The sequence below is a fragment of the Saimiri boliviensis genome, chromosome 8, assembly GCF_048565385.1.
Source record: "Saimiri boliviensis isolate mSaiBol1 chromosome 8, mSaiBol1.pri, whole genome shotgun sequence".
Classification (NCBI taxonomy): Eukaryota; Metazoa; Chordata; class Mammalia; order Primates; family Cebidae; genus Saimiri; species Saimiri boliviensis.
Genome location: NC_133456.1, coordinates 70,499,697 through 70,516,886, shown reverse-complemented (window position 1 = coordinate 70,516,886; position 17,190 = coordinate 70,499,697). Strand labels below are relative to the sequence as shown.

Below are 17,190 nucleotides of genomic sequence, written 5' to 3'. Positions count from 1 at the left end.
GCTCCGCTCAGCCGCGGCCAGACTTGAGGCTCCGCGCCGGCCCCGGCGTCCTGGGCTCTGAAACGCAGGGCGCGCGGCGGCTTCTCGAAGGCACAGCACGTGGCCCTGGCGCCCCGTTTGTATACGTTTTCAAACATCAGACAAACGCTTCCACCGAGATGGGAGCCGTCTGAGGGCGGCCGCTGAGCCCAGGGGTCCTCTCCTAGATGCTGCTTGGAGAGGAGGAGGGGGTGGGGGGTCTTTTGGGGAGAAAGACAAGAAACCAACAAAACCAACTAGAAAGTGACGTCCCAGAGCCCCTGGCCCAGGGGCTTTTCCTGGGGCGCCGCTGGGGCCTGGAGGGGGTCGGAGCTTTCCAGCCCCGGGTTGTGATGTTCACCAGAGACCGGGTTACCAAGATTGAGGGCGAGGAGGTTGGAGAACCTAGTGTGCAAAATTACATGCCGAAATAAAATGTTTCAGTGGGGGAAGGGGGTTAAAAGAACACGCAAAGCCTCTCAACCCCCCCAAATCCCCTAACCCTCCCCCCAGCTGCCCTGCCCCTGTGTCCTCAAAGCCTGCCTCTGTGCAGCACTGAGGGGAAAATGGCACTTTTATGGTTTTCCTTCCTGCGTGGCTCGCCTCCCCGTCCCTGCTCCCTGGCCTGGCGCTCCCCCAGCTGCGGGTCCCTTGGAGGAAGGCTGCCCAGTCCCCTCGTCTCCCGCTGCCTGCAGGCCACAGAGCCTCAAAGCACGCATTGTCCAGCGGGGCGGGGAGGCCACAGACCCATGGAGAAGAATAACACTGCGCCCAACTCTTGTTAGGGAAAGTTTCCCAAATGCACTCCTTGTGGTGGGAGGGGGCGGGGGGATACGTTTTGAAAATCCTCTGCCGTCTCCAATTCTTCGCCCTCTCCCGACACTCTTTAGGTCCTGAGAAAGAGACAAGAGAGTGGACCGGGAAGAAGCTGGAAGGTGGCATGGGCCGAAAATGTGAACATGACTCTAGTGAAACAGCCAATGTGATGGTTTTTAAACGCAGGTGGGAAGAGAGAAGGGGGATGTCTTCTCCCAGGTCTGGTTGGGGGACAGCTGCATGGCCGGTGCGCTGGGGGCTTCGGGAAGACTGACCCACGAGGGCGCGTGTGCAGGCAACACATTTTGCACCTCCTGTTTATCTTAGAAACGGGGCGGAGGGGGGTGGGTGGGGAGCGATTGTTCGGCCTCCCGACAGGCAGAAGTTGAATAAAATGGAGAAGCGGGCACACGCAAAAACAAAAACTGCTGCAGGCTCGGAGTCTCTCTCCTTGACCCGAATTCCAAATGCTGGGGGCTCTTCATTTGCAAAGGTCTGGGATGTCTGAAGACCCCAGAGACAGCAGTCCTCCAGTGACGGCAAAAGCCGTGATAGAGACCGTTAGAACTGAGGCTTTTGGGGCAAATGTAATTAATCTTTCATTGGAGCAGCGGGGACCCATTCCTTCCAAGCGTTGTCGTCTGCACTGTAGTTGTCTGAGTTTCGTGTGCTCTTCCAGGCGTTTGCAAAAGAATGGCAAAACTCTGCCGGAAACAAGTATATTCCCAGACAGTGCGATAGTGAATCCGTTTTTAAAATCAAATGAAAACAAAGTAAGACAAAAAATAAATAAATAAAATAAAACAAAGAAAGAAAGCTAGAGGCCTGTGCTCTTAGTGTCCAACCACCAAAATGAGGGAGGGGCAAGTAAGTGGTTGTGGCTATTTGGAGTCGCGCTAATTTGGTGTGTGGACTTAATACCTTAACGCTAAATCGGCAATATAAAGGGCTAGAGAGCAAGCCCGATAAAAGCTCTAATTACTACTGGAAACTTTAGGTGGTTGCTAGGATCTGAGGACCACCACCACCACCACAAGAAAAAAAAAAAAAAAAAAAAAAAGCCTCCAATAGAGTGTTTGGACTGCGTATATGGGGGTGGGAGTAGAGCTTGTAGAGGCGAATAGTACCCACATCTGCTGAAACTTCCATATCTAAGCTGTTCATTTACGGGAGCCAACTTATGAAATCTCCACAATTAGATCTTCATTGTTCTTCCTCCACAACACTGTCTAGAAAGAAAAGGTCTTCTCGGTCGGGGCCAATGCAACGAAGCGTTTGACGTTATTAAATAATAAAGCGATTGTGATTTACATTGTTGTTCAGAAAAAAAGGCCAATTATCCACTGTTATGTTGCCATAAAGATCATATTAACTCGAATTAGTAATCAAACAATATGCGAGCGTTTAAAAAAGTACAGCCGAACTGGGTGACAGCTACCGCGACGTCTTCACTTTCACCAGCATCCCAGCGCCGGCAGCGCGAGCGAAAGAGCCAGACGCCGCAGACCCGAAAGGAGGGAAAGAGCCGCAAAGTGGTGATTAACGGTCCCCAGTGTTAATTATTCTCAATTAATCCCAAACAGTACAAAGCCTCCCTGGTTCCCTGCGAGTTCCCTGGTTCCGATGCTCTGAGAATTGTGCCTTTCTGGGAGGGGTTTCTAAGAACTCCGGAGGAGGCCCTTTCCACGCAGGTGTATCTGTGAGCACAGGGGCTAGGGGTGCAGGTGTGTGCGCGAGGGTCATGGGTGGGGTGTGAGTGTGAGGCTCACAACCTTTCCCGGAGCCTGGCGGGCACCCCGAGGTGAGCGCCGCGGTGGGCAAGGCCCGCAGCATCTTCACGACCCTGGCGCATCTTGCGTCTTCTCTACTCAAACCACCCTCTCTCGTCCTCTGTTATTAGGTTTATAACTCGTTGCCCACTTAAATTTGTGCAGCCAACCAAGGAAATCTAAATAGGTTGGAGTCGCCCCATGGGTACAGAATGGAGGCTTTAATAAGAAAGATTAATTGTGGGTGTGTACCGGCCGGAAGACGCGTTAGCTATCAAGTGGCGGCTGGCTGTGGGTGGAGGGGCGGGAGACGCCTCTTCTAGGCCTAGACTTTAGTAGGCGCCGTGGGCATACGCTAACGCCGGCCACCCGGCGACTCGTGGCAGTCACAGGCTAGCGAAGGGCTCCACAGCACTCCGACCATCTTTTCTTGTGCTGTTTGAGGTTTTAAAGAACTTCTCCCTTACTTACCCTGCACATCACATCTTCCAGCCCTGCGCCCCGCGCCGCTAGGCCCCTCATTCCTGGTGCCATGCCGGAGGGAGGGGTGTCGTGACCGCTGTCCTAGGAGGCCTGAATATCCCCGCCCCCACCTACTGAACACTATGAAGGCAAATGGTTGAAACATTTTGCTCCTGGAGCTAGAATGTTGATATTTTGTTTGTTGAGTGACGAAGCATGGGTATGTGCATGTGTTTTTAAAATACACGCACGTAAGCAAGTAGGGAGGAATTTTACTGGGCGAGTGCTTCAGCAAGCCAAGGCACAGGGGAGAGAGTCAGCCAGCGACAGGGCGGCGGGGTCTCCCCAGGCACGGCAGGCACTGAGGGAGCTGTCCTCACCTGCGTGGCCTTTCCCTCGCTCCTCCCTCTTTCAGCTAAAACCTTCAGAGCCCGGACTAAGAAGTGGCGAAGTGGGTGGTGGCAGACAGGAGCAGGGACTGGGTCGGGGCTGAAGGAACTGACTGGAAGGGTTTGTCCAGTCGTGTGCCCTCCTTGAGTAATTCCATCTAAAACTTGAGGCCCCAGGGCCTGGGCTTCAGCAAATGGAAAAGGAACTCTTGGAAGGTCCAATCATTGCAAGCAGAGGGACAGCCAAAGGGTGGTCGCATCTTTGTTCAGAGTTTTAAAACAGTTGCTGCCTTTCCTTCCTAACTCTCTTCTTCCCAGTAAAACCAATTCAAAAGGGAGTAGAACTCCACTCCACAAGATTAATGTTCGTTCATTTGTAGGATGAACTCTCTTTTCGAAGCATAATAAAATACTAGAGGTGCTCTTACATTTAAATAAATACATAAAATTTACCCATTCTCTCCTTTCCTGTTTGATCTCTCTCGGGACACGGAAAACAGTGTCTTGGAACCTGAGAAGTCTTAGATGAACTTTTAACTCAGAGTTTTCAGATCATCTGGTGTTGCTGTGGACATTGGCATTGGGAGAGGATATAGAGGCCAGCTTACTTTTAATATCTATAGCTATACATTCTGGTTTGGAACTCACGATTAAAAATCTATTTGTTCCTCCCAGGGCTCCGTGGATTTCAATGTTGGTCACAGGAGCCACAAAATGTTCATTAAAGGAGCCTAACCAAGGCTACTGTATAGCCACTTTGTGAACTCAGAACTAAGGATGGGGGGAAAAGTATGAAAGTGTGAGTTGATGTCACGCTGGCTGTCAGTGTGTGGTCTATTGTGGAGAATGGTGCTTTTTGACTGAACAGAGGGAGCCCCCCTCCCCCCTTCCCCAGCTCTACTGCACCTGCACTGGATGAGGGAGTCCCTGCCATTCAGCCCATCGCAGACTGTTCAAACAGAAGACATCTCTGACAGCACTCAATTCATTACATTTCTTCCTGCTTTTCAAACCAACACACACACACACACACACACACACACACAAAATGAGTGTTGCCAGCCAGTGACAGCCAAAAAAAAAAAAAAATCTTAAAATACTTTATATGCAGCTAATTTGGAAGCTCATACAACTAACCATGAAATATTTTGTATCCTTAACTCGAAAGGCTTCCTTGGAGGGGGAGGGGGAGGGAATTACCTGATTTTTCCAATTGAGAATATATCTCCACAGTTTACATGGGGATAGTAAGTTTGTAGAAAGACAGTGTTAGCATGGGGCAGAAAGACGTTTCGATGAGAGTAAAAGCAGAAATGTGCAAAGGAGAAAGCCTCTGATTTATCTCCGCTGATGAGCCTGTTGATATGCATTCATAATTTATGCTGGGGGAACCAGCTTGCTAATAGAGGTGGGGTACCCAAGAACCAGAAGTGGGCAGTGAGGGAAGTGAGAGTGGCTGGGAAGGGAAGCATTGAGGCTGAAGTGTAAGCTAAACATTTAAATCAATTTCTTAACAAGGCAGTCTTCCCCCATATGCTCAAGTTTATTTTGCCATCTTGGATTCCAAGATGTTTTTGCACCATTTCACAAAGCTGATGAGAGAGTGTTTAGAAAGCTGATGAGTGTGTTAGTCTAGTTTAACAGAAGTTGGGGTAAACACACTCTCTAAGGGAAACTTGATTTTAAGATAGTTTCCTTGGAGGTGGGAGGAAGGGAAAAAGAGGACCTTGAGAAGGAGAAGACAGGTTTGCCACTTAGTATTCCAGACTGATTAAACTGTAATGTTATGCAATAACCCAGATTTGAGCTGTTAAGTGAGATAAAATCGACCTGGATGTGAGCTGATACTAAACTGACTGCATGCAAAATATTGGCTAATTTCACTAAATCATTACTCTGTAAGATCCTGGACCAATATCAGAACATAAGGCCTATTTTCCAGGATCCTTTCCATTGGAAGGGCATTCAATAAATCAAATTGGTTTGAGAGTTGGAAAGAAAACGTGTGAAGTGCGTCTCCCAGAAATGCCCAGGTGCTTTTCTCTCACAAACAATTTTATTCCACTTACACACATTCCACTGACCAAATACCTTTCCTCTTATCTACAATTTAAATCATAGTTCAAAGAAATTATCTCAGCAACACATGACTCTAAAAAGATTATTAAAGGCGATTTAAATCATTGGGAATGGAAGGCAAAGAGAAAACAGAATTGGCGCAGCAGTGGTAAGCCAGGCGCAACTGCCCTAGCTGTGGCTGGACACGAGAGGCAGAAAACTCTTCTAAGTCCGTTTCTTAAATCGCCGCAGAAACTTGCCCCCGGTTAAATAAAGCTATGGTGTACTTCGTCAAGGCTTTTGCTGAAATTTGTCGACCATCTAAAAACAAAATCACATAAACACAACAGAAACAACTCATTCACATCCCGCAACAAATTTTGGCTAGCAAACCAGAAAACTTAAGACACACTGAGAAGAAGGGCGCTCCCGTGACGAGGGTTGTGCGCGTGGCTGGGCGCTTACTGAAGATTACGGCTGCTTGTATATGTGGTTCTGCTCTGGGTTGGGGGGCGGGCAGGGGCCGCGGGAGCCTCCCAAACTGGGGCTCGGTCGTGGTGGTGGAGCCCAGCTGCTCTGGCCTCGCCCTGTGTGCGTTCGGATCGCCCTTTCTGGAACGCTCGCACGAATCATTTCATCCCCGCGGCCCCGCAGGCCCTGACGTCACCAGGTGGGGGTGGGGGCGCAGTCCCGCTTCTGGCCTGGCCGCCGGCGATAAGAACCCTCGGGAAGAATTCACCGCGCCTTATTTAATACAGTAATTATTTTTCTGCCTTGTGCGGGTGGGGGCGGCTCCTGCCCGGAATGCCAGGATCCCTCCCTCCAAGACGGTGCCCAGGGATGGCAAGTTTGCAAGATAACTTCCTGGGCAAACCTGGAGCCAGAGAGAGCACTGGGAAGCAGGCAGGGAAGTGAACACCCAGGGCCAGGAGGGAGAGGAAGGGCCTGGTTTCCGTCTGTCCTCTGTGGTCTAACGTGAGGACTGCTGCCCTTCGCTAATTCGCCTAGACAGTAGGAAAAGTCATGCTTATCAGTTAAGCCTGTTTTGTCAGGCACTGTGTCGTCACCTCTTCCAGGTAACTAACTCTACGTTATTCCTACCTCACAAACGCGAAAGTGAAGGGGCTGTAGCTCCCCATCCCTACCCGCTCTGATCCAGAGGGGCCCCATATTCCAGGGATCCCAGATGGCTCCTGTGGCTTCCCCCAGCCTTGCCAGTCCTCGGCCTCTAACCGGGAAGAACCACGTGAGATCACTCATACTGAGAGTTGGCCACAAACAGGGACAAAGAGCCCCTTGTGTAGACAATCTCTGATGTGCGTGGGAATCTGGGGCCCAGACACCATCTCCCGCGTCACCAGGTCAGCACGGAGAGGGCGTGGGCTGGGGCGCAGGATGCAGAGGACTCCGGAGTGGCGGGCTCCCCAACGCCTCGGGGAGACTTTCTAGACTTGTCTGACGCGGGTCCTCGCTTGAGAGGGAGGGAATGCGGCCGTTCGGGCAGAGCCGCGCCGGAGAGAACTGGAGCGCCACACAGCACCTGCTCGGGGCGCCCTGTGGGTGCCGTGACCCGGGCTGCGGTGACATCAGGTCCACCCGCCGGAGCTGGTCGGCTCCCGGCACTGGGCACGGGCGCTCCCCAGGGCAGTCCGCGGGAGGCCGGCGCGCTCACAGCCCGGAGCCGAGCCCCGGACCGAAGCTGGGAGACCGAGGCAAGTGAGAGTTCAAAGCGCCGAACTCTACAGAAAACAGCGCACCCTTCCTTCTGTATACGCAGGCAGACCAGGGTGATAAAACGAAGGACACCTCCAGCTTTCCGATCACCTGACACTTCTTTGCAAAGTAGAACAAGCATCTCAAGTTCAAACGCCTAGGTGCAGCAAATATCTTTGCATTCCGAAATGAGAGGAAATTCTATTTGCTTTAGGAGAGAAACTGAGCACAGTGCTCAGGGAGTCAGAAATAGCACCTTTATACCAAAGTATAAAATAAAATCCATCTGGAATCGGAATAGAGACAAGAATCTTAGACCTATCTTCATACGCCACCCTTCCAAAGAGAAATCCCCTTAGTCAAAATAAGAAAGTAAAGTCCATTATTTTCTAAAGACCACAGAAGCAAAACAGACAAACTGAAAACAAGAATCCTAAAACTGGACAGTGCTGCTAGCAGGGAGAGAGGAGGTTACAAGACTCCCTTGGTGGTAACAGATGTCAGGTTTCCCGGAAAGTTTTAATAGAAAATAACCATGAAAGACACTAAACTAATTCTCTGGTTTGGGCAACTTTCCTGTCTTTAGAAAGCTCCTTCCACAGCTTTTCTTACTCTAGAACTCCGGAAGCTATGTCCATTTGGACTTTATCCATATTTTCACAGCAAAGGTCAGAGTTTCTGCCCCTTCTTCCTTCTTTAAGGGATTCACCTCATAGGCAAAGTCCTTAGGGAAATCCACCCAGCCCTCCTCCAATTTAGGTCAAAAAAAGAAAGCAAAGCAAAAAAATAAATTAACCCCTATCTGCAACCCTCCTTGCGGCCCGCAAAGCAGCCTTAGCTTCCTGAGCAAGAAAATGCAGCAGAAAAAACAAAACAAACAACAACAACAACAACAAAAAAAAAAACAGAGAATGAGATGCAAATTATTTTAAGGCAGTAATGTGGGTGAGGGGTTGTCCCCTGGGGAATGTGAACTGAAGTCTCTGCTAAAGCTCAGGGCAAAGGCAACTCCTTCCACAAAGAAAAATACGAGGATCTGTTTTTCAAAATTCTCCAAGAGCAAGAAATAAAACGGGGCTGGTGGTGATGAAAAGTTATCTGAATTATAACAGATAGATAAATAAATAAATAAATAAGCAGTGTCAATCAGCAGGTGATCAAACCATAGTGAAACTTCAATCTCAGAGCAGTTAGCTATAAACTGTTAGCAGTTGAAAAGTAAACCTCTTGCACACAAAGGCACTGTTTAATTTTCGTCTTGTAATGGTTCTAAATGAAGACCCCATCACCATGCAGTTAAGCAGTATTTCTTGTCCCCCTGAGGCGCTGATCAGTTCTTTTTAATGTGAGAAAACTGGCAGCTCAAAACCCGTCAATGGAGCTCCCACAACAGAAGTTCTGAAAAGCTGAATGAATTGGGTTTGTAATTACTCTTCCCACCCCCCCTCGCAGCTTATCTCTTATTCATTCAATTTATATTATTGTCAAGGAGTCTTACCCTCAAAATCACTCCCTTACCATTTTACCTAGGGCCACGGAGGAACTTGTGACATGGCAGAAATGGAACCCTGGCCCCCCCACTGCACCTTGCAGCGTTCAGACTAATAGGTGGGGAGAGAAGGAGGGACTACCTTGTACCCCAATTTACTCTGAGACGACTAGAACCTAGAGTACTCAGCGCATGGAACCTTCCACTTTCAAACTTGCATTTTATTGGCAAACAGGAATGTGTATCCTGTCTACATTCAGGGCCTGCCTGGGTCTCTGAATCCCTGTGACAGTTCTACTTAGAAAAGGCAGAGGCTGTACACGAACACCCTCCCCTTTTGCCCCATATTGCAAATCCCTAAAAGACCTTGCCAGACATGAAGTGGAAATTAAGATAAATTATTATGTTGTTTTTTTCTTTTAAACAAAAAAACAGTCAGTGAAATAGAAAAAGAGACTATAATTCTGTGGCCCCCCCCACCTCCCACCAGCCCCCAAAAAAGGTTCTATGAAAAAGTCAGCTTTAGAATGCCAGGGTTCCATGTGTATTTCAATCCAAGATGTTGCTGATGGAGAAGATTCTCCTGAGATTTTCCTACTGTAAGAATGTGTCGATTTCTAGAAATAAGTACAGCTATTACGACCAAATCTACTAGCAGTCTAAATAATTAATTGAAGCGTTGCTCTTTGACCCTTGAAAAGTCCAGTAGGGACACGTTTATAGTAATAATACCTCCGAATGAGCCCTTGTCAAATATTCATTTAGTGGCTAATGTGAGCCATTTTCCCCTGGGATGGTCTGTAATACCAGCTTCCCAGCATTGGCAAGAAACCTTGCTAATCTACTACAGCTCAGCAAAATATTTTAACGCTCTTTATTTAAAGTATGTGGGGAAGGGGGGCAGGTGGTTTGGGGAAAGAAAAAAAATTGCAGAAAGGACAGACTATAATCTCACCCTTTTGCACATTTCTATTCTGTGTATAAGGTTCACAAAACATTTAAATGCACCCTTTTTAACTGGAAATTGAATGCTTTCATTGAGCAGAATGGTATCCCGAAAACGAAAACAAAAACGAAACACTCAACAGCTATGTTCAGCACCATGTGATAACCATCTCTGGGCAATTTTATGGGTTTACTCTCCTTGAACATCACATTATTATTAAAATATTATATGTTCAATATTAATCTAGCCGTGAAATTACATATCTCAGGGAACCATTTCATTTAATCAGATGAATGATGGCACAAGATATGTATCATTTCCCTCAGATATAGTTTATCAGAAGCATTTATATTTGCAAACAAAACATTTTGACTTTCATTTTTCAACTATTTGGTTTGGGATAGGAGGGGGACGGGAGTTCTCTTGCTTTATGCAGACAGTGACAATTATTCAAAGCTAGTTCTACTTCCCAAAATATTGTGCTCCCTTTCCTTTTGCAAAATATTTGAAGCCCAGCATTTTGCCAGAAAGTTGCTTTTTAGCCCGACCCTGTGGACTGTTTTTTGTTTTGTTTTTTTAAATGAGAGGTGAGTGCAGTGCAATTACTCTAAACCTCTATACGTATTTCTAATATATTTCTATTTAAAAAATATATAAGCTATATAGTTGACTGCCTCAAATTCCGGGAATATCCTCCCCACTCCCCCAGCATGATCATTTGGATCTTTATTCAAAGTTTCTTTTATTCGTATGTGTGAGCAAGAACTGGCGAATGTGCTCATTACCACGTGAATAATCCGTATATGCATTACAATGGCTGGCCAGGCCGGGGGAAATTCTTTTAGAGTCTCTGCATTAATTAGGGGGGGGGGGGAAATGCCTAGCTTAGAATTAGGACCTGGAATAATAATTGTCCCTTCCCAGTACAAGGTTACCCTAAAAATGAGGATTAAAAAAGTAATAAATAAAAAACAGTACATATCCAAAACACGGCAATCTAGAAAAAATAGAAAGTACAGAAAATATGAGAGATTCCCACTTCAGCCCAGAACTAACATTGGCAATACCACGAGAAAGCAGCACTTCCTTGGAAATGAGAAAATGCAAGCCAGCGGGATAAGCCAGCTCGCTGGCTGCAGCAGGTACTTCTCTCAAGGGTGGGAGACGCTGCCGCATTCCAACTCCTCCAAAGTTGTAGCAAGTTGACGCGACAAGCTCTTGAAATTGTGGGAAGCAAACCCGTGCTCTTAAGAGCGCCCGACTGTTGGTTCCTGGTCCCCGTGGGTGGGGGAGGATGAGCGAAGCCGGTAGTAAATAAAGTAGAAAAGTCCCTGATTAGGTAACATCATCCGGCTGCCCCAGAGCAAGGGTGGGCTGGGAAGCAGAAGCTTCGCTAAAGCAAAGACCACGGCGATGGCCCAACTTTTCCACCCCCACCGAGGACAACTATGGCCTTTCTTTACCTTTCCTAGGGCAACACACACACACAGCCCCCCCAAATCCAATCTTGTTTCCCCACCCCTCTCCCCTCCCCCACGTCTCTACTACTGTAGTAAAACATTGTTAACAGATCAAAAGCATAATCATCTCCAAATGTGATTAGACAGGACAAAGTAAAATATCTACCTCAGAGTTGACTGTTTTCTTCTTTAATATGGCTGTTGCCTGGCTTCTCTTTTGCTTGTTATCAGCTGTAGAGATTATCCGATTTGGGGCTGCAGGCTTGGACCCGCGCTGCCAATTTAAGAAATGGAATTCAGGGAGGGAGGGAGAGAGAGGGGAAAAAAGAAAATAAATAATAAAACTACGTTGATGATAAGCCGGGGAGTTTTGCAAGATGTTCTTTTCCTTCCCTCGCCCCCGAACAGGAAAACGTAGAGGAGAAAGTTTATGAAGTCAAGGAACAAAGAAAGCAAACCACTTGTTTCCTCCCAGACAATAGCAGGGCCAGAGTCATCCAAACACCCACCCAGCAGATGAGCACTTTGCATGTCTAGTTTGCAATTATTCTGATACAAGAAGCATCATTTTTCCCCATAGCCAGGTTTCAAAGGGCCATTGTGCTGTGAAGAAAATGAAAACAAAACCAGCCAACCTGGTTCTGATTTGGCTCAATACCCCATCTGCTAAACTGCATGAAAAATTTCAGAATTGGATGCTTTCTGGCAACAAGTGGCATAAATCAGTTTGCAGTATAAGTCCCCATCATGCTTATTCATGCTGCTTAGAAAAGGAGGGGGTGGATTTACAATATATGTCTCTAGTTTCTATTTCAGAAATGACAAAATTTTCAATTTTTCCAGTACTTATTATTCATCCAGCCGTTTCCTTTTCGCAGTTAACATTAGCACATGACGCTGGACTAGTAATACCGAGGGTTTTTGGGCTTTTGCTTTGTCGGCTGAGCACAGTCAGATAATTCCCCGAGAAGTTATGTATAATCACAGTGTTAACCAAATAAATGAAAGACTCGAGAATGATTTCAGTGTCCATATTTCAAAAATTTATTTATCTCAAACTGTGCATAATGGAGTAAAAACTTAAGTTGAAAATGTACCTGTTATAAGGATGGTATTAGTTCAAATATATACATGGATTCTCGGCAGACTGATTCAAATAATACAGAGCCGAATCTTTTAAAATACAACTACGGAAAATAAAGGGGAAAAACCTTAAAATATCACAATAAATTTACAGAAATATTACAAACCATAAGAAAATATTTCAAACACAGTAATTTCATGTTTTCTTTTTTTATCTGAACAAAATGGAAAGTTGGGATTGAACAAAAGCTATTATAAATTACCAACGATGTCAACCTGCATGGCCATTTTTGCTTTTAACAGTAAGTTATAAAATTTAGTACAATCTAAAACTTTTGCCCTTTTAAACAAGACCACAGAGATGGTTTGCCAGTACTTATTCTAATTTTTTTCCTTTTGTACAATTTTTAATTAAAATGTCCAAATTTTAATAATTTTCTTCTCTCCACTTTTGCAACTGTCCTAAATTTCAGCTGCAGAATCAAAATTCAACAAGAAGCCTCTCCTTGAAAAATATTGGCAAATTCTCAGCTTATAAACAATGGACATTTTGATTGCCATGTTTATCTCGATAAATACTGTACAAAAGTTGCTTGCAAATATTAAAACATTTTTTTTCGTCGCTTGGAGACTAGCTCTAAATATTATTGGTAAAGACTTTTGCAAACTTCCTGCAAAGCTCCTACCGTACCACTAGAACTTTTAAAAAGTTTTTCGTAGCTTTCTTTCCTCCAGATCTATACAAGGTCCATTCCCCCGCCCTCCCCACCCCTCCCCCCCCGGTTTTCTCTGTACAAAAATAAGTCCCCAAAAAGAAGTCCAGGATCTCTCTCATAAAAGTTTTCTTGTCGGCATCGCGGTTTTTTCGTGAGTGTGGATGGGATCGGTGTTCTCTTTCGCAGCTGTCATTTGCTGTGGGTGATGAGATTCTTCCTCTCCTTTTTTTTTTTTTATTTATTTTTCTTTCTTTCTCCTTTTTCTCTTCGAGCATACCGGGCTTTCTCCACGCTGTTTCCGACTCTCCTCTTTGCACCCCTCCCCTGATTCCCCTCGCTCCTGCCGGAGAATGCCTCCCCCGTCCAGTCCGCGGTCCGGCCCTCACATGTGCGAGAGCGGCAGTGTGCCGTTGATGGCCGTGCCGGGCACCGGGCCGCTCTGGTAGTGCTGGGACATGTGCAGTCTGCTGGGCGCGGCGGGCTCCGGCACCTCGGCGCCGGGGAGGTACATGCTGATCATGTCCCGGAGGTCCCCGGCCTGGCAGGGCGCCCTGGAGTGCGAGGAAGAGGTCACCACCGGCGGGCTGGAGCTCGCCTCCGACTTGACCACCGAGCCCATGGAGCCCAGCGCCATGCCGGGCGTGCCCTGCTGCGAGTAGGACATGCTGTAGGTGGGCGAGCCGTTCATGTACGTCTGCGAGCTGGTCATGGAGTTGTACTGCAGCGCGCTCACGTCGTAGCGGTGCATGGGCTGCATCTGCGCCGCGCCGTGCGCGTTCAGGCCCGGGTGCTGCGGGTAGCCCAGCTGCTCCTGCATCATGCTGTAGCTGCCGTTGCTCCAGCCGTTCATGTGCGCGTAGCTGTCCATGCGCTGGTTCACACCCGCGCCCAGGCCGGCGCCCACCCCGACCCCGCCGGCCATGCCATTGCCGCCGGGCGCCAGCAGCCCGCCGGGCAGCGTGTACTTATCCTTCTTCATGAGCGTCTTGGTTTTCCGCCGCGGCCGGTACTTGTAATCCGGGTGCTCCTTCATGTGCAGCGCGCGCAGCCGCTTGGCCTCGTCGATGAACGGCCGCTTCTCCGTCTCGGACAGCAGCTTCCACTCCGCGCCCAGGCGCTTGCTGATCTCCGAGTTGTGCATCTTGGGGTTCTCCTGGGCCATCTTGCGCCGCTGCCCGCGGGACCACACCATGAAGGCGTTCATGGGCCGCTTGACGCGGTCGGGGCTGTTCTTCTGGGTGCCGCCCGCCGCCGCCGCCGCCGCCGCGCCGGGGTTGCCGCCGCCGCCCCCCGAAGTCTGCTGCGGGCCCGGCGGCTTCAGCTCCGTCTCCATCATGTTGTACATGCGGGCGCTGTGCGCGGGCCCGGCCCGCCGGCGGCCGCCGACCCTCCTGGGCCCGGCCGGGACTTCGGGGGGCCCGCGGGCGGGGGGGGCGGAGGAGGGGAGGCGGGCGGGGGTGCCGGGAGCGCGGGGCTCCGCGAGGCGAAGCCGGCGAGGAACAATTTGGGGGCGAAAAAGCGAGAGAGGCAGAGACTGGAATCAGGATCAAAAAAAAAAAAAAAAAAAAAACCAAAAAAAAAAACCAACAAAAAAAACCACCACCGCGCGTTCCCTCCTCCTCCGGCCGGAGCCGCCGCCGCCGAGGATTGTTATGGTTATTTTTTGGAAAGGCTTAAGCCCGGGGCTCAAACTTCGCTCCTTTCTTTCTCCTCTTCTTTCTCCCGGTCCCCGTCTTAAAGAGGCAGCAAACTACTTTCCCCCTTTTGCAAACACTCTCTTCTCTGCCTTGACAACTCCTGATACTTTTTTGAACAAGTTAATAGACAACCGTCCATGTGACGGGGGCTGTCAGGGAATAAATGGGTTCGCGGCGACCAATCAGCGCGCGGCGGCTCCTCCACTCGGGCCCGGCCTCGCCGCCGGGTTTTGCATGAAAGGGGGCGGGGCCTGGCGGGCCGCGGCGCGGGGGAGGGGAGGGGAGGGGGAGGGGAAGGGGGAGGGCGGGGGAGGGGGAGGCGGCTCCGGGCCTGCCTGCCAGCCACTGGGAAACCTTTGTGTCCCCCTCGCAGCAACAGGTCACGCCACGCGCCTTTTCGAAGGAAGTGGGTAAACAGCACCGAGCCTGCGTGGGCTTTTTCTTTTTTAAACTTAACACTGATTTACTTTTTGGTGCAGGGTGCCGAAGGGGGGATGGGACGCGGGGTGGGGCAGGGCTCCGTGGGTGGCTCGTGTTTCTGCAAACCGCCGGGGCCGGAGCCGGCGTGTCACCGTTCCGCGGCTCATCCGCGCGGTGCCCCCGGCTCCGGCCCCTCCGCGGCCCCCACGCCGCGCGCCCGCCTCGCCTCTCCCCCCGCAGGGGCCGGCGTTCCCGGACGCCCTGCAGACACAGTCCCCACCAGGAGTTAGGAGACTCGAACCTCTGCCCTCAGAGCCTTCCCTGCTTCCGCCTAACGTGCTCGTTCTTCAGATCGGCCCTGCTCGGACCACGAGGCCGACTCCGGAGCTGGGAACGCGCAGGCCCGGAAAGCTGCCCTCTTTCTGCCCCGCTCAGCTCTTGGGCCCAGGAACCCTCAGCTCGGTCTCTGACTCCCCCTGGCCTGTCTCCAATCAACCGAAGAAAAGGGGAGGCTCCTGCGCCCCCGCCCCGCGCCCCATGCCCACCCCAGGCCTCCCCCAAAGAGAGGTTTCAGTCGTGCGGGCTTCGAACGGGGGCTGGGGAAAGAGACGAACGGAAGGGCGCTCCCAAGTGCAGGCGATGGGGGAGGGAAACCTCAACTTCCTGGCATCCCACGGCACTGTGCGGAGGTGGCACTCGGGCCCAGTCACAAACTCCCTCCCACGCAGGGTTCCCTGGGCGCCAGCGGAACCAGCCCTGGCATTTCCCCCGTGGGTTTCCACCACGGGGGCCGCCGAGCCCGGGCCGCTGAGGGGCTCCAGGCCTGGGAGGCGGGGTGCATGCTCTCCAGGCGCAGGTGCAGGCGGCCGGCCCTGGGGCGCGGGGAGCCCGGCGAGGCCCGGCTGGAGGAGGATGAGATGGGGGCGGGGGTAGGGGCTCAGGAATCTTGCCCGCCCAGGACCCAAGAGGGTAATTTTAGCCGCTCTGCCATTGTCCCGACGTAAAGATTTCAATAGGTAGGCGCTCAATGCGGAGGGCAATGGCAGCACGTCCGTTACAAATAGGTAGTTTTGTTTCTCTTGTTGTCGCTACACGGAGTCAAACAAAGCCTCGTCTAAGTTTCCTTCCACTCTCTTGTTGGGATCTTTGTGGCTAAAATGCACTTGACTACAAAGGCTGGGGGGGGGGGGGGATAAAGAAAAAAAAAAACAAAACAAAAACCCTGATGCCGTTTCTTTTTTATAAAGGGCTTAAACCATCAGCGTTACTTATTTTCTTTCTTCTGTAACAGTCTCTCCGCCCCTCCCCCGGCCTACCCTTGCTCACCCTAAGAAAATGTACTGAAGAGTAGCTCGCAGCCACGTTCCATTTATTATCTTTACAAACCTGTGGCTTGTTTTGTTCCTGACTAACCTTCTTCTTCCCAGAATCACTCCTCCGACCCCCAACTTCTGCCATCTCTGGCCTCCCTAGCCTGTTACCGTCAAACTCACACTAAATAATGCCCACAGGAAACTCCGAAAAGTTGTTAAAAAAAAAAAAAAGAAAGAAAAAGAAAAGAACTCTGCAGACTTTCCTAAACTTATTTCCAGTCAACCTCCTGCCCACCCCCCACTCCCCCCCCAGCCCCCCAAAAGGTTCTCTTTTTTCTCCCTTAAGTTGTGGTTCGCTTTAGTTCTTGGGAATCCGGAAAGAGTGACACTGGCTTTCTCAAAATGCACACATATTCGGTGCTCTTCGAAATAAAGCACAGCTTTCTGTTTAATCGAGGTGCAATATGAAGGTAAACCTGCGGACGAGGCAGGAGAAGAGGTTGGCAAGACCTGGGGAAGGGAGGGGCGCGGCCGCCGGTTCTCCGCGCGGCCGGCTTCAGGGACGTGGCTGCCGCGCCCCCTGCTGGTCGGTTTGCTTTTCCAAGACCATTGCTTACACCTTTAAAAGAAGGTGCTTGAAAATGATTAAAGTAAAAAAAAAAATGAGGGGGATGGAAGATCAAACTAATTATATATAATCTAAACAAAAGAAAAGTTAGCATATCGCATAAGCTTCGGAACCAACTCGTAAGAATAAGATTTAATTTGCCTAACTTAGAAATATACATACAACCGCGAGGTAAGTGGGAGGTCAGACCATGGGAAAAAACAGGTACAAATT

General features: G+C 49.7%; 1 protein-coding gene and 1 pseudogene across 1 annotated transcript; both read right to left on the bottom strand.

The window, feature by feature from the left end:
* Nucleotides 1-17,190, bottom strand: part of LOC120367610 (interferon-induced transmembrane protein 3 pseudogene) — a 142,482-nt pseudogene that overhangs the window by 19,286 nt on the left and 106,006 nt on the right.
* SOX2 (SRY-box transcription factor 2) lies at nucleotides 12,459-14,459 on the bottom strand. The gene has a single exon (XM_010337877.3). It carries the CDS (start codon nucleotides 14,262-14,264, stop codon nucleotides 13,302-13,304), a length of 963 nt encoding a protein of 320 aa, XP_010336179.2. The 5' UTR covers nucleotides 14,265-14,459; the 3' UTR covers nucleotides 12,459-13,301.